The sequence below is a fragment of the Eurytemora carolleeae genome, unplaced genomic scaffold (assembly GCF_000591075.1).
Source record: "Eurytemora carolleeae unplaced genomic scaffold, Eaff_2.0 scaffold341, whole genome shotgun sequence".
Lineage (NCBI taxonomy): Eukaryota > Metazoa > Arthropoda > Copepoda > Calanoida > Temoridae > Eurytemora > Eurytemora carolleeae.
The window spans coordinates 202,588-226,277 of NW_019396231.1; the positions used below are offsets into that span (position 1 = coordinate 202,588).

The 23,690-nt window shown below is 31.4% G+C and overlaps 1 protein-coding gene and 1 long non-coding RNA gene across 4 annotated transcripts; one reads left to right on the top strand and one right to left on the bottom strand.

The window, feature by feature from the left end:
- Nucleotides 1-318: 318 nt before the first annotated feature.
- LOC111698800 (uncharacterized) lies at nucleotides 319-21,381 on the bottom strand. 3 transcript variants are annotated; one of them, XM_023469243.1, is made up of 20 exons: nucleotides 21,340-21,378; nucleotides 18,519-18,552; nucleotides 17,346-17,392; nucleotides 16,492-16,502; nucleotides 15,600-15,718; nucleotides 13,557-13,617; nucleotides 8,947-9,044; nucleotides 8,481-8,564; nucleotides 6,881-7,052; nucleotides 5,915-5,983; nucleotides 4,696-4,753; nucleotides 4,511-4,577; nucleotides 3,834-3,902; nucleotides 3,626-3,686; nucleotides 3,451-3,499; nucleotides 3,225-3,280; nucleotides 2,765-2,871; nucleotides 2,428-2,555; nucleotides 1,205-1,257; nucleotides 319-525 (listed from the first exon to the last, which is right to left on the bottom strand). In XM_023469243.1, the coding sequence occupies exons 1-20, from the start codon at nucleotides 21,356-21,358 to the stop codon at nucleotides 334-336; spliced, it is 1,554 nt and encodes a 517-aa protein (XP_023325011.1). In that variant the 5' UTR covers nucleotides 21,359-21,378; the 3' UTR covers nucleotides 319-333. The 3 variants fall into 3 exon arrangements, with proteins under 3 accessions (XP_023325011.1, XP_023325013.1, XP_023325014.1); XM_023469245.1 differs by lacking the exon at nucleotides 8,481-8,564 and having other exon boundaries at nucleotides 21,340-21,381; XM_023469246.1 differs by lacking the exons at nucleotides 13,557-13,617; nucleotides 15,600-15,718; nucleotides 16,492-16,502; ... (1 more) ...; nucleotides 18,519-18,552; nucleotides 21,340-21,378 and adding an exon at nucleotides 11,836-11,924.
- On the top strand, nucleotides 16,612-17,176 carry LOC111698801 (uncharacterized). The gene is made up of 2 exons (XR_002764618.1): nucleotides 16,612-16,816; nucleotides 17,126-17,176. It is a non-coding gene; the product is annotated as an uncharacterized LOC111698801 (long non-coding RNA).
- Nucleotides 21,382-23,690: the final 2,309 nt, after the last annotated feature.

The following is a 23,690-nucleotide window of genomic DNA, read 5'->3' on the forward strand; positions in this document are numbered from 1 at the left end:
GTTGTCAGTTTACTTATTTCAAATAAACGTTGAAATCAACGGTTCTTAGTTTTTTTTTGGAGACTATTATTGGCTCTCCAAATCTCATAGAATAATTTTGATTTTTTTTAATTTAGAGCCTAATTTTGAAAACAGAAAAATTATCTAATAATAGAAATTATTCTCAAGAGAAAATACAAGATTACTCGAAAGATGGCAGCAAGAGTTCGGCATTTTTGTGTGCAATCTTTAATCATGAACGCTTAATCTCGATATCCAATGTGGGTACTATATTGAGGATAAATGCTTGTTTCCTCAACTATAGTTATACCTGCAAAAGGCCACCACGGGATATCAAAGTGGAATTAAATTAGTCAGTAGATGGAATTCATGGAATTCAGTTCTTAATTTTCGAGATTTCACAACAAAAAAGTTCTGAATTCTTGAAGCCTGTATAATATAAATATTTATCAATACCTTTCTACAATATGTGCAGACAAAACACTCGGGATGATACTTGTTTGCTTTAGCTGTAATCACCCGGCCCTGTACAATATTGTTTCTATTATTTTATTAAAAATTTTATAATATTTTAGTACATGAGACAGGACAAGGTACTAATGCAAGGATACTTAATTGCAGTTGTGTATACTCTGCGTACATATTAAAACCAGTTCTCTCTGGGCGGAATTTGTAAACAAGAATAGATGCATTAGTGTAGTTTAGTATCCGAGGAGGATTAAAGCATTTAATTTTGATAATTTTAATAATTCACATAATAGTTTCCTATGACCAGATATTTCATAGACTTTTTTGTGAAAATGGATTCCATGTCAGGCTGTGGAATCCGTCTTTTGTTTACTTTTCGCCCAAAGACAGTACACTGCAGTACAAAAAATGCGTACACCTCTGAAATAACTTTCCTTGCATTAGTACCTTCAGATAGGAGGTCAAACCCTAATCTAGAGACTTCAACGCGTTTTATCTCGATATCAAATGACACATTTGAATTTGAAGGATTAGTGCTTGATTACTAGGGTTTAGTCAAAATTAGATGTTATTTTTTAATTTCACGGGCACTTCAGCCAGTAATATAAATCGTGACAAAAATTCTAGAAATTACAATTTTTTGAGGACATATAATCGCCCTTAAACTAACCGCCTGCAGTTCAGCACTTTTCGCGTTATTAAAAATTTAATTTTTTTATCCATACATTCTTTTTACCTGAATAAGTTTACTGCAAACAGCGCAATTATACTTCTTTCTGTTGTCGTCATCTAGAAATTAAACAAATTTTATCAAAGGAAGGAATTGCAAGTCTTTGCCACAAACTTTGGTTTTCTAATCCTTATGTCTTTGCAACCCAATGTCGTTGATATTTCAAAATATGAATTATGTTAAATCAAATAATCTAAGTTTGAAATATTAAAGATTTTCATCAATAGTGAGCAAAGATAAAATAATTAGAAAATTTGTGTTTGTGGCAAAAACTCAATTCCTTTAGATAAAAACATTTTAAAACTTTTTTTTTCTTTGTTTACTTTTAATATCATTCACAATAAATATAATCTGTAATTTAGAAGCGACATTAATATAGATGAAAGTTTTAATACTTTTAATAATCGGTTAACTTTGAAAAAAATAAGACATTAACTGTTTTTTATTAATTTTGTTAATTTAGCGCTTTAAAGAGTTGGAATATTTGCCATAAATTGCAAATTTGAAATATATGAACAATCTAAAAATTACATAAATATTAAATGAAATATATTGATATCCATTTGTTTTCGTGCTTTTTGCGCAAAGATATGTAGATAAGCCCGTTACTATGCAATTAATCATTATATAATAAATATACAGGTTCAAACAATTAAAAACTTAAACAGAAAATTATATAACTGAAACTATTTATTAAATCTCCAATTTTACGGTAATTAAAAAAACACGTGGAAAAATAACCGTTTAGAAAAAGATATGAATAATGAATATATATGAATTTAAATATATGTAAACTAGTTGTAAATATATCCATGTCTAAACTGCTTATGAATGATGACGTATCTTATAGAATAGTAATGAATTGATGTTAAATGAAACTGCCGAGTCTATGTATTTGTGTAGATTTTGATGTACGAAATCTGAAAACAAAAAGAGAAAGTACAGAAACCACATGAAAAATATTCTTTCGCCAAAATATTGCTATCGATAAAACGTACTATAAACCCATTTTTGAGTTTCGGGTTTCTGGTACTTCGTTTCGTTAGGACACTCTGTCTTCAGTTTCTGGCTCAGGATGGACCGTAATTAATTTCTAAGGAATGTACTCAGCCTGAGCAGCGCTGAGATTGTTTACATTTATCCCAAAAACTGCAGTACAGTTTTAATATAAACAAGGAAATAAGAATACCGGGTATATTCCCCTTGTTATATGAGAAGGATATCCCTACCTACAAGATTCATTTTCTCAAACATTGCTCGTCTGAACATATCTGACATATCCTCCTTCTCAAACATCTCGAAGGGTTCTCCTATACCTTCTCCTAGATCACCCACACCCTCTCCTACTTCAACACTCCTATACACACACATTGGAGGATTTGAGTCTTTGCCACAAACTACGATTTTATAATCTCTATATAATAAAGTTATAGACCTTAGACATTTAAAACTATGAATTCTGACTGATGAAATAATTAAAACATGAAATATAAAAGGCCTTTACCATCAGGTTTCAGAATATATCTTCATGTTTAGATCATCAAGTATAAACTATATAAAGCTAACCTGTTAGGTAGGTTGGAGAATAGATCTTTCATATTTAGATCATCAAGCTCCTTACTGGACAGCGTTGAGGTCACTGCAACTGTACAATTATACCAAACTGGTTCGGCCTGAACAACAAACATTAGATAATTTTTTATAGAAGAGGGAAAAGTACATATACAATATCTTGCTGCAGTGATCTTTTTCAAGGATCACTCCCCCCCCCCCTCAACTATCGAGAAATGAATGCGCACATAAACTTTGCACAAAAAAATGTCTATTAAATCAAACAATTTTTAAGCCAGAACTGCAAACTTTCGAATAGGCTGAACTGATTTAAAAAGATTAATTCTCTTCTCTCGGAGTTAGATCGGAGATTTTAGTGAGAAATGCACAATGTTAATCTTCTTGTGAGTGGAAATGAATCGATTTAAATTGGTAACGTTTATTTAAAATTTTCCACCCTGGAGTGCTATTATACCTTAGGTGGTGGAGGAGGGGGACTGGGCTTCTTGGGTTTAGGTTTGGGAGTTGGATCTAGAAATTAACAATTGCATTAAGTATTCCTAACAATTATGACAAACAAACTTGAGATTGAAAACATTTAAAATCAAACGGAAAAGTAAAGAAATCCATGTTTAACCTTTAAAGTAAATTAAAAATGTCGATTCGTCAATTTTTAAATAATCGAACAATAAATATCTCACCTGTATTCTCCCAGAGACCAAATCCAAGATAATGATATTTAGATTTAACCTAAAACAAATTTAAGGTGCCAGTAATAAGGCATAAAGAAATAAACGATAATCAATCAATCAATTAACCTAAAACATAAATTTTCTCATAGTTTTGGTACACATTTAGAATTTCTTTTAATTTTACCTCTCCATGATCTGTTGGAATTATTTTACTCCGTTCCCCTCTTGGACCTGCACCTGTCTCCCTAGCAGTATCAATCAATCAATCAATCACTCAATCAATCAATCAATCAATGCAATTGATTAATCAATTAATTAAATCAACAAAACACATTTCTGCTTGAAAATCATCCAATTAAAACTTAGTTTGGAAAATAATTAAATCGTCTTACTTTTCTAATTCTTCATCACTGACCATCGGAAGAGGAGATTTAGATAGATTTGTGTAATCGTAATCTTCTCTGTATAGACAAACCAATTTTACTTACTTGAAAATATGAATAAAAAATTAGGACTGTTTTATCAGATTGTACAATAGGTTCTTAACTAAAATAATTAGGAAATTAATGTTAATTTTCATCTAGGAGAACAATATATTAAAAACGGAACAAAATTAAGAGAGTAAAAATAAACTGTTGAATGCACAATACCCTGACAATACCTTTTAAATACAGTGATAACCAGAAAACAATGAAAAAGACGATATTATAGCAATACCTAAGTGTATTTAATGTTGTTACAATGCAAATAGTTTTACTAGATATTTATCAAATCATTAATTAAGTGAAATTTGTCTGTGTCCACTGATCAATTGCTGTGTATTATGTTCATTTGTCTTTTTTTACATCAGAACTCCTCTTACTATTTTAGAGTTTTCTGGTTATCTATTATGTTTTTTTATATTTGTAGAGAATATTCAAAGTAACAGGGAGTATTTATAAACGATCTATTTTTTTTCGGAACATTTTTCTGTTTTATTTAAAAGCTTCATTAACATATTTCTTTTGAGGAAAAATCCAAAAATCAAATACTGATACGGATTTTCTGTTCTTTTTTTTGTCTAATATCCCTTTGTGTGTTAGTTTTGAGTGTGCTGTAGTTACTGATACTTCCGTAGTCTTGGTTCTCCCAAATACCTGAATACACGTGTAAATTTTCGGCCATTTTGAATTAAAACCAGTTCGAAAAACGTGGAAATTATTGGCCATTTTGAATTAAAACCAGTTCGAAAAAATGCCGAAAATTTGTGCTTACCTTTGCCCAGATATTCCCATTTAGAGGTGTAATCTCCGTAATCTCCTTCATCAGGAACCTAAATATAATTAAAAAGTGTAATTTTCAAGTTACAATGGTATTCTTTAGTCTAAATCTGAGTTACAATGGTATTCTTTAGTCTAAATCTGAGTTACAATGGTATTCTTTGGTCTAAATCTGAGTTACAATAGTATTCTTTATTCTAAATATGAGTTTCAATGGTATTCTTTAGTCTAAATCTGAGTTACAATAGTATTCTTTAGTCTAAATCTGAGCTACAATGGTATTCTTTAGTCTAAATCTGAGTTACAATAGTATTCCTTAATCTAAGTCTGAGTTACAATAGTATTCTTTAGTCTAAATCTGAGTTACAATAGTATTCTTTAGTCTAAATCTGAGTAACAATGGTAAGAACTTTTTTTAATTCAAAAGGAATTATGGAAATTAGCATATTATGAAATATCTTTAGCGAGATGCTATGTTGTTGTAATGTTTAAAAATGAATTTGGTAAAAAACTTCAAAAAAGATAATAAACGTAATCTACAAAATTACTTCAGGCTGGACAATGAAAGAAAAAAATATTCCAAAATCTGTTAAATAAAAAGGTAGTGCTTTATGTAAAAAGATAAAGAAAGTTATTATCTATAAGACTATAATTCACAATTAAAATTGTTTTTAAGAAAATCACTTTGCTTTCGTAGAAATATAAGAAGCTCTTGCAAATCATTTGTATTTTGACTGAATGACTTATTAGTGTAATACAAAAAGCCATGAAAGGATTTGAGTCTTTACCACAAACTCTGCTTTTCTAAATCCTATATCTTTAGATTCCAATGTCGTAGACCTTAGATATTTCAAAGTATGAATTCTGTTAGATCAAATAATATGAGTTTGAAATATCAAAGATTTACGACATTGGGTTCCAAAGATTATAAAAACAGAGTTTGTGGCAAAAACTCAATTCCTTTAAATCCAAAGTTTAATATCTTCTTCAAATTCACGCTTTTCATATTTATGATTTACAATGGGACCTTAAAAAATATGTGGAATAGGAAGACGACAGTTACAGCAAATAGTTTTCACCATTAGCTTATCAAGTGAAATTGTAAAATGTCCCTCTGCACTGCAAAATTGGACTTATTAGAATTATAACTTGGCTCTAAAAGTCGTCTTCATTATCTTCTGTATTTTATTTTTAATATTTCAATTCAACTTTACCTCAATATCCATTGAATATTCATCTCTATTCTCCTTCTCTAAATCATGAACTCGGGATTTGTCTCCATCCTGGAATATAATTTTCTTTCAATAAATTAAAGAGATTATCAGCGTAATTTCTAATGACAGACATGCCCGCTTAACTTTCTGAAAATTGATGATTTTCAGTTGTTCTTTCTCTATAGACGTGACATGCAGAGTCATGCTACAGAAACAGAAAAGGGAAGTGTCAGAGTTGAACAATTTTTAAGATAGAAAACGACAATATATTACTTTTTACAAAAATATAATTTTTTTTAGGGTTTCGTTGTGAATCTGGTATCCAAGTCTAAAATTTGGGGTCGTTTGGAAAAGTTTGTTGATTATATTCTTTTTTGCGAAGCTGCTGTCAAGATTTAAATTTGAAAATATTAATCAATAGACTAGAGCACAATAATCATAATAGCAGGGAGAGTGGTGGGGAGGGTAGGGGGGAAGATATTGGGTGCGGGGGATGTAAGAGAATATTTTTAGATTCTATTATTCTCATTCACTTGCTTGTTCAAACTTTGATTGATTTGACTAACTGTTCTTGTTCATGATTAAATATAATTTACAGATTAAAACTGCCGGTGAGAGAAATACTGTTATTATATGAGTTGCTGATACACTTCCATATTATTCATTCATGATTGGTAAAGATGAAGGATTACAAATTAATTTAATTTGATTTAAATGTAATTACAAGCGTACATATTAATTAATCATACTGAAATGGCGACTACAATGAAAATATTTGTGCAGATTTTTTATTTGATCCAACAGAATTCGTAGTTGGAACTTTAAAGATGGATACTTGTAGACTCTTAACCTTGTATTTTCTTTAAAAGTTCATTAAATCCATTCCGATTTCTTTCTCGTATGTTATATTTTATAGTTCTATTTCTAAAGTAATTTTTATCATTTTTAAGAACACGAATATTTTACCTTGAGAACGTGCATCAGTTTAGGAGGTCGTCTTGGTTTCCTTGTAACGATGGAGGGTAGCGGGGATTGTGAAGGAGGTATAGGAGACCTGGAGGGAGGTTGCAAAAATTGTGAGGAAGAAGTTGCAACATTTGGTTTGGGAGTTGATAAATAGCTTTTAGGAGGAGGGGGCCTGAATATAAACATTTAATTATTAATCAACAGTTTTTTGTTGACGGATAGTGTTTGCACTTTCTTGATGGAATAATAAATATGATTTATCTTTCCCTGCAATCTTAGTGTAAACAAGTTTAACATAAGCGGAGATAGCACACACACAGCAAGTTCTAACTTTCGATCAACATTTCAGCCATTAAACATAATATACGTTTTAAATGAAAAATATTAAAAGATAACCCTTTAGAAAAATGCTGAAATATAGACAATTACGTTATTGAATTAAAATTGATGAAACCGAAAGCATCTCGTCTTAATTACATCAGACTGCTCAGCATGTTCAGAAATAGGCATGTTCGGAGTTCAGCATGTTTTTAGCTAGTAATGAATGGAGCTAGAATTGTTTGTACCTAGTCATGCTTATATACAATCATGCTTGGATCTAGAGATATTTGTATCTAGTCATGATTGGATCTAGAGATGCTTGTATCTAGTCATGCTTGGATCTAGAGATATTTGTATCTAGTCATGATTGGATCTAGAGATGCTTGTATCTAGTCATGCTTGGATCTAGGGATATTTGTATCTAGTCATGTTTGGATCTAGAGATGTTTGTATCTAGTCATGCTTGGATCTAGAGATATTTGTATCTAGTCATGCTTGGATCCAGAGATGTTTGATTACTAATCATATTTGGATCTAGGCATGTTTGTATCTAGTCATGCATTTGGATCTAGAGATTTTTGTAGATAGTCATGCTTGGATCTAGAGATGTTTGTATCTAGTCATGCTTGGATCTAGAGATATTTGTATCTAGTCATGCTTGGATCTAGAGATGTTTGTATCTAGTCATGTTTGGATCTAGAGATGTTTGTATCTAGTCATGCTTTGATCTAGAGATGTTTGTATCTAGTCATGCTTGGATCTAGAGATGTTTGTATCTAGTCATGTTTGGATCTAGAGATGTTTGTATCTAGTCATGCTTGGAGAGATGTTTGTATCTAGTCATGTTTGGATCTAGAGATGTTTGTATCTAGTCATGCTTTGATCTAGAGATGTTTGTATCTAGTCATGCTTGGATTTATAGATGTTTGTATCTAGTCATGTTTGGATCTAGAGATGTTTGTATCTAGTCATGCTTGGATCTAAAGATGTTTGTATCTAATCTTGCTTGGATCCAGAGATGTTTGTATCTAGTCATGTTTGGATCTAGAGATGATTGTATCTAGTAATGCTTGGATATAGAGATGTTTGTATCTAATCATGCTTGGATATAGAGATGTTTGTATCTAGTCATGCTTGGATCTAGAGATGTTTGTATCTAATCATGCTTGGATCTAGAGATGTTTGTATCTAGTCATGCCTGGAAATTCATCGGGACCGGGATTTCGGAGCGATTGTTGGGACAGTGACAAAAACATGTGTAAATAAAAAGGGGAACCACCTTTCAGGAGCTTTTTCATCTGCACATGATTCAAGGTCACTATAGTAATCTCCATAGGCATAGGAGTTACTCACAGAACCAAACCTATAGAAACAGTTTCAATCCGGGAACTGAAAATTTATTTTAAAACCTTTTGCAACAAGAAAGGAATTGAGTCTTTGCCACAAACTCAAACTTTCTAATCCCTATATCTTTGCAACCAGATGATGTAAACCTTTGATATTTCAAACTAAGATTATTAAATCCAACAAAATTCATTGTTTGAAATATCTTAGGTTTAAAACATTTCGTTTCAATATATTGGGATTAGAATATCTGAGTTTGTGGCAAAAAATCATTTTCTTTTGATATGCATTTTATTAAGGAATAAAACCAAATTCTTTATTCTATATTTTGTGTTTTTTGATTTTTTACACACTGTATATTTTGTTCCTGTTGTCTAGTTCCCCAGTGAATGTTTTTTTACCTGTTATCTTGCTCCACCCTGTATTTAGCACTGTTTAAATCTGCCAACAGGGTGTCCAACTCATTGAGATTAGTCTGTAGGCTGACCGGCATATCTACCTGTACACAATGTATTATTTATAGTCTTCTAACGTTATAGAATCATTGAATTTAGTCTGATGTAGAGTGCATCTGAGAAGTCTATTTAGAGTGTAGAATTTATTTCAAAGAGCAGAGTATAATAAGCTTACAGTGTAAATTAAGGATGTAAAGTGTAGTGTAGATTGCAAAGTATAAGATAGACTGTAGACTGAAGAGTAATTGTAAAAGTGAAGAAAAATGTAGAAATGAGAAAAAATGTGGAAATGAGTATTCTATAGGAAGCAGTGTTCTACATAATGAAAGTAAACTGTTGTGTAGAGTGTACTGTAGAGGGTACTGTAGAGTGTAGAGTGTACTGAAGAATGTAGAGTGTAGGATTTACTATAGTGTGTAGAGTGTAGAGAGTAAGTTGTATAATGTAAAATGTACAGTGCAAATGTATTTATTAGAGTGTGTAAGGAAATGTAATAATGAATTGTAGATTTTAGAGTGCGACATGTAAGATATTGCTAAAAATTTAAAGAAAAGAGGGACAAACCTAAACTATAGTTAAAAATGTAGAGTAAAGAGTGATAAATCTAAACTATATTTAAAAATGTAGAGTAAAGAGGGATACATTTAAATATAGTTAAAAATGTAGAGTAAAGAGGGACAAATCTAAAATATAGTTAAAAATGTAGAGTAAATTATAAGTCTAAAATAAAAATAAATCTAAAATATAGTTTAAAATGTATAGTAAAGAGGGACAAATCTAAACTATAGTTAAAAATGTAGAGAAAAGAGGGAGAAATCTCAAATATAGTGAAGAATGTAAAGTATAGAGGGAAAAATCTAAACTATAGCTAAAAATGTAGAGTAAAGAGTGACAAATCTAAAATATAGTTACAAATGTAAAGTAAAGAGGGAGAAATCTAAAATATAGTTAAAAATGTAGAGTAAAGAGAGACAAATCTAAAATATAGTTAAAAATGTAGAGTAAAGAGGGACAAATCTAAGTTATAGTTAAAAATGTAGAGTAAAGAGAGACAAATCTAAAATATAGTTAAAAATGTAGAGTACAGAGGGAGAAATCTAAAATATAGTTCAAAATGTAGAGTAAAGAGGGAGAAATCTAAAATATAGTTAAAAATGTAAAGTAAAGAGGGAGAAATCTAAAATATAGTTAAAAATGTAGAGTAAAGAGGGAGAAATCTAAAATATAGCTAAAAATGTAGAGTAAAGAGTGACAAATCTAAAATATAGTTAAAAATGTAAAGTAAAGAGGGAGAAATCTAAAATATAGTTAAAAATGTAGAGTAAAGAGGGACAAATCTAAAATATAGTTACAAATGTAGAGTAAAGAGGGAGAAATCTAAAATGAAAAATTAGCAGAAAAATAAAGAAAAAAAATTAGTTGAATATTCTATTCTATTCTATTCCCCAATTTGTCCGTGCATTATTCCCCCTCATTCATTATCTTATTCTTCCCCCTTAACCTATCCAATACTTGTTTCCCCCCCCCCCCATCCTCCCTCCCTCCCAAATATCTGTTTTGCAAATAATTGAAATATAACACAAATTCTAACCTTGAAACAAGATAAGCGTACTTTTATAATTGTTAACTGTTCACTTTCCAATTATCAAATACATATATCGTTATATACTATAAATACATATTTTACTATCCCCCTCCACCCTTATTCCTAAAAAAACATGAAAACAAGAAAATAACTTATAAATAACATTAGAAATGTTTTTTAAAAATCCACATTAAATTTTAAAGGGGCTTTAAAACGTGTTTTCCCTTTTTGGATATTCTTTTAATATTTTATGAGTCCGATGAAAAATTTAAATTACATAATTCGATAAAAATCGAAATGATAAATGAAAGGTTCAACCTTTAAGCTCATAAAAGCTGGCAAAACAGCATTTCTATCTTGAAAATATTAACAAAGAAACACTGCAGTGTAGGGCTGGGCAAAGTTCTGTTACCGAAACGGAGGTTTAAAAAAAAACGGATAAGTACGTTAACGAACGAGAAACACTGATCATTTTTAAATTGTGAACTAATGGAAATAGCCGTTTAAAAAATGACGGTTGAAAAAAAAATGTTTAAAAAAATACGGTTGAAAAAATATATGTTTAAAAAAGACAACTTTCGTTATTTTCGTTATTATATTTGCATAAAAACTGCAAAAGAAAATTAAGATAACTTTTTATAAATTTTGATGCTTTAAAACCTCCGACTTCAAATTTTTGTATCGCGTATTTGTTGAATTGTATGTATTTTGATGTTTGTTTACGTCTAGGATGTTTCGAATGTTGATTTCAAATTTGTCCGGCAATATTTACTGCTTAAAATATCTACCGTTAAAACCGTTAATAATTGTTAACTAACGGTAGCTTTAAAACGGTAAATAACGTTGACGTAACGAACCTCCCGTGTTTATCTAAAACCCTAACGGCAACCTGAAAAAAAGGTATTAACGAACCGTTCACGAACGTGCCCAGCCCTAGTGCAGTCTAACATTTCTCAACCGAAGTATAGATGCTTTCTCTAAGTTTCGTTTAGTCAAAACATAAACAATTCAAAATACAGTAAAATGAATAATTATACCCTCATTAATTTTATCCTCCCATTTTAAAATAACTAAAAGAACTGAACACTTGACTCAAAACTCTAATTTCTAGTTCTTAGATTTTTCCAATTTTACGTTGACATAATTTCAAACTGTGAATTCTAATCTAGATCTAATAATATTCATAGTTTGAAATAAAAACTATTAAAAGAATTTATGTACATCTAAACATATTTCATTTTCAATTTTACCTTTAGCATTGTCAAGACTTGCTTTATCTCATTATTATCATTTTATAATTAGAAACTGAAACTGAAACAATTATGTCACTGAAACAGTAATGCAATGCGAATTTGTAAAATACCTATTTACAACAATACCCTTTTTAAGTTTTGTCCGAAAAAAAAGATTAAGGAGATATCGCTCCACACAGTCTTTAATTTCTGTTTCTTGTTAAAAGGGTATTTACGAATTTACGCAAGAACACAATTAGAGAAATTTCCGGAATTTATCTTTTCTCCAAAAAGAAACGTTTTCTTCCTTATTGTTACGTATATATAGGTTTGGTGTGTACAGTTATAGATCAAGTATTATACAACTTTATTTAATTAGAGGCTCACTGTATATCCTTTATAATGATCGAATATTGAAGTGTGAGGAATGTATGAATTACTGGGAGTTTTTTTAAAGTATTTAATTAATAAAATTTTGGTCTAGAGATGGAGCCAAACAACTAGGGAATGTGAAGACGACATTCAATTTTAAATATCAAAATTTGAAAGGTTAAATCGTATAAGTATATATAAGTATATAAGTATAAGAATAACGATTGAAAAAATTAAGTTCAGCGCCAGCCCTGATGTCTCATCCCGTAAGGGTTACATTATGAATTTATTGATTAGGGAGAATGTGTTAAATTATGATTTTCTGGTTAAACTTCAGTAATCTCTAGATCAACCTGAACAAGTAGCTCAACTACTTTTTGCTATTAATTTAATTTAAAATATTTATAAATATCTAGTAAAAGCTTTTCACTTTTTTGTTCGTATGATTAATAATTTCTTTTATTATTATTGTATAAGGATGAAGTGTTGAATGAATGAATGCTGGAATGACACTGGAGAACTGGGTCCTCTGACCGGCAGCTACGATGACGTCACAATACAAATCACGTGACCTTCCCTCTCCACCCTAGCTCTTCAGCTTATAAACTACAATGCTCGCTCAATAATGTTCTAATGAGATGTGTATTTTCTGATGTTTGAACTTGCAATTTTTCTCAGCGATTAAAATATATTTGATTCGCTTTCTATGTCTATGTTTTCAAGGTCAGCAGGCAGGTTAGGTATTTAGGCAGAGTTCTCATATTTCAAAATATCCGCAATCTCAAGCTCAGAATTCTAGGAAACAGGATTTTTTTTTCAAATATCAAAGTAATCATTTTTGATTATTTAAACCTTGTTGTTAATATATCTTTTACAAGTTAGAGGTTTTACTTTTTTGAGATAATATTTTAAAAATTCATTCAACATTGATACATGTGTTTTTGTTGGTGTAAACTATAAAAGATAAGTTCAAAGTTAGTTCAATTCAATGCACTTTGTAAAACAAGCGTATCATGCGTTTTTGAGTTATGATCTAAAAATTCAAAGACGAACGTTTATAAATTATTTGTTTTGATTTTTCAATGTTCTAGATTATAGATACATTTGACATGAAAATGAGGACAAGTTTTTCGTAGCTATTTGAACAGTTATTTCATTGACTGTGTAAATACTTGTTTTAATTTTATTTCTACCATTGAGCGTTAAAACTCTGATAACAGTTTACATCTATTTATATAAACGTTTAAAAATCAATGTTCTCCACTACATCCAAATATATTTATTTATTTAACTGTTCATTGATTGGTTGATAAATTGACTGATTGACTAAATGATTAATTGATTGGCCTTAAAATCAATAAAGTAACCTTTAGTTTATTAAGTTGATTAGCTGGAGGGTCAGGTTCAGGCTCTGCTAAGGATACAGGTCTAGAAAATGTTTATTAAGTTGACTAGCTGGAGGGTCAGGTTCAGGCTCTGCTAAGGATACAGGTCTAGGAAAAGTTTATTAAGTAGACTAGCTGGAGGGTCAGGTTCAGATTCTGCTAAGGATACAGGTCTAAAAAAAAGTTTATTAAGTTGACTAGCTGGAGGGTCAGGTTCAGGCTCTGCTAAGGATACAGGTCTAGGAAAAGTTTATTAAGTAGACTAGCTGGAGGGTCTGGTTCAGGCTCTGCTAAGGATACAGGTCTAGAAAATGTTTATTAAGTTGACTAGCTGGAGGGTAATATTCAGGCTCTGCTAAGGATACAGGTCTAGAAAATGTTTATTAAGTTGACTAGCTGGAGGGTCAGGTTGCTCTGCTAAGGATACAGGTCTAAAAAAAGTATATTAAGTTGAATAGCTGGAAGGTCAGGTTCAGGTTCTGCTAAGGATACAGGTCTAGGAAAAAAATAATTAAGTTGACTAGCTGGAGGGCCAGGTTCAGGTTCTGCTGAGGATACAGGTCTAGGAAAAATTTATTAAGTTGACAAGCTGGAGGGTCTATAACATGACTAAGCTCTATCCTTTTAATCTATAATGAGACCAAACTCTAACCTTTTAATCTAGAACGTGACCAAACTAACATTTTAATCTGTAATGTAGGCAAACTCTAATCTTTTCATCTTTTTCTTGGCCAAACTCTAACCTTTTAATGTATAAGGTTACCAAACTCTAACCTTTTAATCTGTGGCCAAACTCCAGCCTTTCAATCTATAACTTGACCAAACTCTAACCTTTTAATCTATAACTTGACCAAACTCTAACCTTTTAATCTATAAAGTGACCAAACTCTAACCTTTTTATATATAAGGTGGCCAAATTTTGACCTTTTAATATATAACGTGGCCAAACTCTAACCATTTAATCTCTTACAATTGGCCAAACTCTAACCTTTTAATGTATAAGGTTAAAAAACTCTAACCTTTTAATCTATAACGTGGCCAAACTCAAACCTTTTAATCTATAAAGTGACCTCTAACCTTTTAACAAATAACATAACCAAACTCTAACCTTTTAATCTATAACGTGGCCAAACTCTAGCCTTTTAATCTGTAATGTAGCCAAACTCCAGATTTGTAATATTTATTGTAACCAAACTCTAACCTTTTAATCTATAGCGGGGCCAAATTCTAACCTTTTACTATATAATGTAACCAAACTAACCTTATGATCTTAGACGTAACCAAACTCTAACTTTTTAATCTATAACTTGACAAAACTCTAACCTTTTAATCTATAACGTGACCAAACTAACCTTATAATCTATAAGGTTGCCTAACTAACCTAAAAATCTGTAACGTAACCAAACTAACCTTTTAATCTATACGTGACCAAACTCTAACCTTTTATACTACATAATGTAACCAAACTAACCGTTTAATCTATAAGGTTGCCTATGTAACGTGACCAAACTAACCTTTTAATCTATACGTGACCAAACTCTAACCTTTTATACTACATAATGTAACCAAACTAACCTTATAATCTATAAGGTTGCCTAACTAACCTAATAATCTGTAACGTGACCAAACTAACCTTTTAATCTATAAAGTGACCAAACTCTAACCATTTTATATATAAGTGGGCCAAACTTTGACCTTTTAATATATAACGTGGCCAAACTCTAACCTTTTAATCTATAACGTGGCCAAACTCTAACCTTTTAATCTATAAAGTGACCAAACTCTAACCTTTTAATATATAACGTAACCAAACTCTAACCTTTTAATCTATAACGTGACCAAACTAACCTTTAATCTATAACGTGTCCAAACTAACCTTATAATCTATAAGGTTGCCTAACTAACCTAATAATCTGTAACGTAACCAAACTAACCTTATAATCTATTACGTGACCAAAATAACCTTTTTATTTATAACGTGACCAAACTAACCTTTAAATCTACGACACATGACCAAACTCTAACCTTTTAACATCCTTTGTGATCCCTGGATCTGTTGGCAAACCTTCTTTCTTTACTTTTCCCCTTTCAGGCTTCTTCGGAGGCTTCGAGGTTCCAGTTTTACAAATTGTACTCTCCGAACTCTAAAATAAAGGAGTCTTTGCCACAAACTCAAATATTGCTAATCCCTATATCTATGCAACCCAATGTCTTAGATGTTAGATATTTTAAACAATTAATTCTGTTCGATCAAATAGTCTAGGTTTGAATTATCAAAGATTTACTCCATCAGGATGCAAGAACATAGATATTAGCAATTTTGAGTTTGTGGCAAAGACTCAATCCTTTGGATAAATTAGAAATTGTAAATGCAATTTTCAAAGGCACATCTTATTTGAGTTGTGCCACACAATATTCACAGCGTTAAGCTCTAAACGTATAACTGACAAATTTCAAAAAGGCAATTTTTGGTGTTTGCTGTACAAATCTTTTATAGGCAAACTACAGAAAAAAAACTTGAACACAGATTGAGAATTTTCAAAGAGGAAAACTTCTTTATATCCAGCAAAATCGTCATCATTTCTCAGGTATAACTGTAAAGCCTTAACGTGTAATAAAGACAATTTCATAGAGCAAACATTTTATATATTTACTTGATCAACATGATAAATATAGTGCATAGGAGAAGGATTTAAGCATGTGACCAATTTACAAAAAAAATAGATCGAATTGTTGCAAAACCATGAATTTAGTTTCAATATGAAAAGAATTCTGCCCACGGTTCTAACTGTTAGATTAATAGATATCCTATTAAAAGAACGTTCGAATCTATAATCGAATCTATAAAATATTCGATCTGTGAATAGTCGTATCTTTTATATGGTTTTTAATGCTTTAAAAAAAAAATAATATTTACCAAGGTATAATTGTGAACCATATCCCATAAACTACCCTGTTGTAAAAGTCGTCTTTGACAAACTACATCTCCGTCAGACCTCCGTCCACTTTCTTCTCCAAACCAAATACTGTTCAAGGTTTCTGCATAAACGTAAACAAAATCCTCGTGCAACAATAAGATTTAAATTCGTAAAAAAATAGAAACAATTTACGCTTAAAATTCAGTGAATCATTTTGCAAACTAATAGTGAATTAATTTTTACCAAATGAATATTTTTTTTCAGAAATTGAATAGTTTAGACTCCGATTCCAACCACTATTCCCGTACTATACGACAATAGATCGTAAGTTCATGTTTGATTCACAATAGTACCCATTTAAAATATTTCATTTATTAATTCCCATCAGTACCTTAAAATATTTCTTGGTCGATTCACAACAGAACCTTTCCTTTAAAATTCCTATTTATCAGTTTCAATAAACATTTAATTAGTTGTAATCAAATAGTTACATTTTATTCACATTTGTTCGTCAATCAAATAGTTACATTTTATTAACAATTATTATTCACATTTGTTCGTCAATCAAATAGTTACATTTTATTAACAATTATTATTCACATTTGTTCGTCAATAACAATCTGTATTTTGTAGGAAACCTCGTTACTGAAATATATTTTCACCAGAAGTTATCGTCTACGTATATGTGTGGGACTCCGCCTAGAGTTTGTAATTCTTGAGAAGCGCCTCCACCTTGGAGAATATATATCCCGTTCTTACTTTTATTCTCCTACCTCCTGCTTCGAGTTGCATTGCTTTAGCTCCTATTTATCTCCATTTCGAGCCTATATCCTTTTGTTTGGTTCACAATAATGTTCTTCAGTTTTAGTCTCATACTTGGACACGTAAATAGAGTTCTCCCTAGAAATTATAGATGGTTATTAATTATCAAGAAATATTTTTTTTAATTACTGACTGCAGACTAAAGGGATTGTCATCTAAATTTTGATTGGCGCTCCGCTTACAGAGTGTCAAGTCTGATTCAGAAATGCCTGATCAAAAAAAATGAGATATCAAAAATTAAATGTTTTTAACTGTGGTTTCTTTACAAATCGACTTCATATCTGCTACAGAAACAACGATGGAAATACTACTATATATACACCAATATTATTGATCAGATAAAGGTTTCAAGAATGTAAATCAGGCATGCTATGCTCCAATTTAAATTTAGGGTCACTTGTAATTACAACGACAGCACCTTAGATTTTTTTGTCTTTTACTACATAGAAAATAATAATTATCATTTTGTTCCTCATGTAGCTAATCTGATGCTAACTTGTAAACACATTTGTATACATCAAATCCTAAAGAGAGGTTTGGGGGAAAAACATCCTATCCTGAAGAATTTGTAAACAGTTGAGAAATAGCTAAAAGTCAAGGGCAAAAAACTGTAAAGATTAATGCGTCTAGTCAGGGAGGAATATTTAAACTTGAAAAGATATTTTATTCTCCTTAAATACATTTCACCTTTACCTTCAAGGAAGTAATTAAAGCTAGGAAGTAGATAGAAATATAAAAAATGCAAGAAAAAAAACTATGTATGGACGGATGGACTTGGAAATAGGAAAAAAAGTGTGGTTGTCTTTTTCAAAGTTTCTTCAAGTTAGTTTTTGTACTTTATATTTCTGCATCCAATAAACGGCTGAAACGATCGGGCCCAAAGGAATTAAATCTTTGCCACTAACTCAAATTTATCAATCCCTATGTCTTTGCTACATAATCTTAAAAATCTTATTTTGAAATATCCAAGGTCTACGACATTGGGTTGCAAAAGTATAGAGATTAGAAAATCAAAGTTTGTTGCAAATACTTAATTACTTTGTTCTGGCAAAAATGTCGACAAAATATTTACCAATTTCAAACAAAAATATAATATTTAATAGTTGATATTTAAACACGATGCAAAAGTGGAAGCTTTGATGGCTACAGTTTAAAGTAAAAATTATTTTTAAATTTATTTATAAAATTATTTTGAATGTTTTACCTTATTGTTGAATGAAGAGATTCTACCAAATTGTCTGTTAATTGATAAATACCATATTAAGCTAAATTATGAGTTATCATTAAGAAACGTTCTTTTATATTATAAAAAAGCCTTCATAAATTTTCGTTTAACCCAATATCTGCTGGGGCACTTGAAAACCAGGATATACGGGGGGGGGTCAATTTAACCCCTCCCCCTCTCTAAATCCCATGTTTGATGTCAAAATATGACAAATGATACATCATTAGAAAGCTCTTGTGCTCTACTTTTAGAATCTGCAAAAAAATTTGCAAATTTGCAAAAATTGAATTTTTTATCGCAAAATCCAGTTATATAGTAAAAATTTTTGCAAAACAAATTTGTCCGAAAAATGAAAAATTATACATTTTTGAAAAGCCCTTGACCATGCTATTTCAAATATGCAAAAAAATTGGCAAAATTTTAAATAATCTGATTTTTAATAAAGAAAAACTAAAAATGTGCAAATATCCTTTGACAGATTTGCATTTTTTTTCGCAAAACTTGTGCAATTCGTTTCCTTATGTCAAAGGCTTTCCAAAAAGCTAAATTTTATCAAAATCTGACTTTTTGAGTTATGTAAAAAAAACTACAGGGGGGGGGGCAAATTGACCCCCCCCCCCCCCCAGCAGGAACAGGGTTAATATTATTTCTTGTATTCTATCTGCATAGATTTCAAAAAAATTCTTTAATTGACAAAAAGAAAATAAATCTTTTACTCTCAATTACTGTGTTTTTTGGGTCATTTAAGCTAATTGATGTGTAGGGAATATTTAAAGGAAACATCTCCAAAATCAGTTGATGTCTAAACAGATGTTCATCTTGTATAAATGTATATAGAAAAAAATGGTTTATGAGAAAAAAATACACTTTTGAAATAAAACCAAATGAACTTTATTTTCATGTCAAAGGATTATTTACAACTCGTAGTTTGGCATACAATCCCTTTAATTGAAATCAAAATAGTTTGAGACATGTTAATAGTAATTGTAAAAGCTTTCCAAGAGTCAGACTGGCCTGAACCCCCTGACCTACCCCCCCCCCTCATCTATAAATCTCCCCACTTTACTTTTACCATCCTAGGAAGTCAATTCCTAACCCTATTATCCCCTTCTCCCCTTCCCCTTTTTCCCCCCTAATTATATTTCGTCCCTAACCCTCATCCCAACCTTTTCTCTTTTCTTTGCATTCTTCTCTTCATCCCCCCTCATTCCTCATTTATTCTCCCTTCTTATGCCTTCTTCCAATTTATCCCTCTGTACCTATTCTTTTCGGTCTTATTCCTTCTATCTTTGCCCTTTTGTTTCCTTCTTCTTTCTCCTTTCTCATCCCTTATCCCTACTTATCCTTTATCCTCCTTACCGCCACTTTCCATCATTCTCCATTCTCCCTGCTTCTCTCATCTCCCTTTTCCCTCCTTCTCCATTCTTCTTCCTTTTCCCTTTCTATCCCTTCTCCCTCCTTATCTCTTCTCCATCCCTTTACCTTCTCCATCCTTCTTCCTTATCCATCCTTCCCCCTTATCCATCCTTCTACTTTCTCCATCATTCCACCTTCTCTATCCTCCCACCTTCTCAATCATTCTACCTTATTCCTACTCCCTCCTTCTTCCTTTTTCCTTCTTATTCTTTCTTTTTCCTTCTCCCTTCTTCCTTTTTCCTTCTCCCTTCTTCTTTTTTCCTTCTCCCTGGTTCCTTTTTCCTTCTCCCTTCTTCCTTTTTCCTTTTTCCTTCTCCCTTCTTCCTTTTTCCTTCTCCCTTCTTCCTTTTTCCTTCTCCCTTCTTCCTTTTTCCTTCTCCCTTCTTCCTTTTTCCTTCTCCCTTCTTCTTTTTTCCTTCTCCCTGGTTCCTTTTTCCTTCTCTTTTCCTTCTCCCTTCTTCCTTTTTCCTTCTCCCTTCTTCCTTTTTCCTTCTCCCTTCTTCCTTTTTCCTTCTCCCTTCTTCCTTTTTCCTTCTCTCTTCTTCTCACTCCTTCTCCCCCTAATTCATTCAATCTTATTATCCGTTCTCCCCGGCCCTCTCTTTCCTGATCCGGAATCAATAAAAATTCTTTTCCACACAATTTGAGCATTCCTTCGTAGAAAGTTAATGTGCGTCCATGCTATAGTATTAATAAATTATGAAAGATAAAATAATATGAGAGAGCGGACATTATGTTTTTCATCTTTCCAAATAATAAGCACTGATAAAATATTTCAAAAAAGGATGATTTTGTTTAATGTTTTAATTGTTGCTTCTGAATTAAGCCTTTCCGCAACCATGCAGTTCTTTAAATAACATTTTTGTTTAAGATGGGGGGGGGGGGGTCCATTATTGATAAACACACAACTTAAACTGATGGATTTGATTTTTTTAAATTGAAGAAAAGAAAGCTGAAACATTTATGGAATGTACTAGAGATAGTTAAACTTATCTTTTAAACAATTTTGATGAATTTTCTCCAAATTTTTTTAAGATTATTGTTTGCTTTGCTAAATAGTTAATATCCTTCTAAATCGACTAGCTATAGCTATACCATGTCCGGGATTATATTAATTATCTTTAATCTGAAAATAGGATCAAATATACAAGTTATTGAATTTGAATACAATTTAGTCAAAGGGATTGTAGACATAATTTCAAGTGATATTTAACCTTTGCATTATCTGATCAATGATGAATGAGATATCCTTAATTTTCTAACTAAAAATAGTTATTTTAATTCCAGTTTCTTTGTAAAAGTGAGTTGAAAATCTATGCAGCAGAAAAAAAACAAGGAATTTGTGAACGAGTTCTAGAAATTTCTTTTAAAAATATCATATTTCCTAGATCGTCGACTATCATGTTTTTGAAAACATTATCTGAAACTTAAGAATAAAAAATAGTCAATATTGCAGTGTTTCTTCATTTATGTTAACAAAAAAGGGGAAAAAATTGAGTCGCAAATTGAATTTTTTTTAAATAACGCCAAGCACGGTTTTTTTTCACTGTCAATCACTGTCATTATAGAATCGGCCCATGATGTAGAACAGGATGTTTGAGGTTAGTTAAAATAATTGCTTTCCACTCTCACACTTGAAATAAAAAGAGATTATCTTGTAGGACTGAGCTGACAAGATTAACTATTAAGCTCTCTAGTGTTCACATTAATGTTCGGTTAAATCCGTTCATGAAGATGCAGGGAGTCTCAAAAAAACAGAGGAGGTAGAAAAGGCTGAACTGATGAACGCAAAATAAGCCTTTATAATCGTCACTCGATTTCCCTGTAAGCAGGACTCCCTATCTACCCTGCAGAAAGTATCTCACTAAATGATGTAAGACTGATCTCCTGCAATATCTGATTTATCCGTGTGAGAGTTTAAACTTCTCTGCAACCGTATACACTGTTAAACACTATATACACACACATATCTTTCCATTTCAAACTTGAAATCTACAGAAGTAGGATAGCGTAGGGGGGGGGGGGGGGCAGTAAAAATAATAAAATTTTAGAGAATATGAGTTGAAAGGTTTTTTCTTTCCATTTTTTTTAAAGGTGTGTTATCTTCAAATTAAAACTTTCCCTTTGATCCTCGAAGTCCAAAAAATGGCCTCGGAGTCCTAAAAATGGCCTCGGAAATCAGTTTGAGGGTCAAACATGTTCTTGGGTGTAGACTGTAGAGACAAGTTAAATAGATAAATAGATAGATAAATAGATAAATAGAAAGCTTGTTTTGCACAAAAGAGAAAGGACAAATAAAATAATGGATACATCATTTAACAATTAACACAGAATTAAATTTTTAATTCAAAAGCTAGATTATTTTTGTTTAGATACAGTGATAACAAAAAAATAAAAAATTGCGGAATGATTAGCTGTATTTTTCTGAAAAAAATGTTCAGAACACAAATTACAATTACAAATTACAAATTACAAAACCCTTTTTTTGCCGTGACAATACATAATTAGAAAACATTTCATAGATTGGATATTTGATCGACACAATTTTAAAAGTGATGAAAAAAAATTATTTTACGAATAGACCAGTTCATGAGAAAGAGCTGGAAGTTTATACAAGGTTGTCCACAAAGGAAGAGACTTTAACGACACTTTAAAGGTTTGGTTTGGTATTTAGCATTATAAATAGTCTTGCGAAGAACTGTTCTATGACTTTGTAAAGAAATAAAGAGATTCAAAACTGAAAGGGGGGCCTGGAAAGAGAGAAAAAGACTAAACCAATATCCTTACCGTCGTCTCTGAAGTCTCATCCTTTGTGGGTAACCCTGTAGGCACGTTTGGATTTCCATGTCTGCAGATAGTCGGAGATATTTTACAAAAGAGGATTCTTTTAATATTTTTTATTTAGTTTAGTGTTAACGCTATGATGTTGGACGCTCTGTTTCTTGACTTATTTGATTTCTTTCCCGGAGAATTTCGTATCAGAGGACGACATTTTAACCCTACGCTCTTCAAATTTCAATAAAACCCGGATTATAAAAAATCCCAGTTAATCAACCAGTCTTTGTCACAAACTCAGATTTTCTCATTCCTGCATATTTGCAACCTGATAATCTGATCCTTAGATATCTAAAACTTAGATTATTTGGTCTAACAGTAAGTTCATAGCTTGAAATATCTAAGATCAGGACCATTCGATTGCAAAGCTATGGGATTAGAAAATCAGAGTTCGTGGCAAAGACTCATGTCCTTTTCCTAAAACTCAACATTTATATCTTATAAGACAATAGTTATTTATTTCATTCAGGTTGGTTAGGACAGCGTTTTTGGGTCCGTTTTTAAACATAAGTTGTAATTTGGTATATAACGCGCCATAACCCTGAAAACATTTATTCTCCAATGTCGAATATCAAAAGTCTAAAATTATTTACCCGATATATCTTCGCCATTGGAACTAAAAGTCGGTTTCAATGTAACCTGGGAAATCAAAATTTGAATTAAAAAACATTGCTTCATTACAGTACCATGGCTTGGGAGCAGGCTTAAAAAACAGTACAGTCATCGTTGTGTGTATCAATACAATGAAGACGACATTCGATTTTCAATTTAGTTTTCTATAGGGTTTCCATGAAATGGCTAAATCTTTTGCGCAAAATTTGCGCTATTTTCGCGCATGCGCAAAACTTGAGTTTCGCAAAAGCGGAAAAGGGCAATTTTGCGCGAAATGACTTTTGCGAA

What these genes read in the sequence shown, in the direction of transcription:
- LOC111698800 (XM_023469243.1), bottom strand. An exon ending in AATATTCAATGGATATTGAG is followed by an intron (nt 4,754 to 5,914) that starts GTAAAGTTGAAT and finishes AATTATATTTAG; the next exon opens with GTTCCTGATGAAGGAGATTA. An exon ending in ATGGGAATATCTGGGCAAAG is followed by an intron (nt 4,578 to 4,695) that starts GTAAGCACAAAT and finishes ACGTGTATTCAG; the next exon opens with GTATTTGGGAGAACCAAGAC.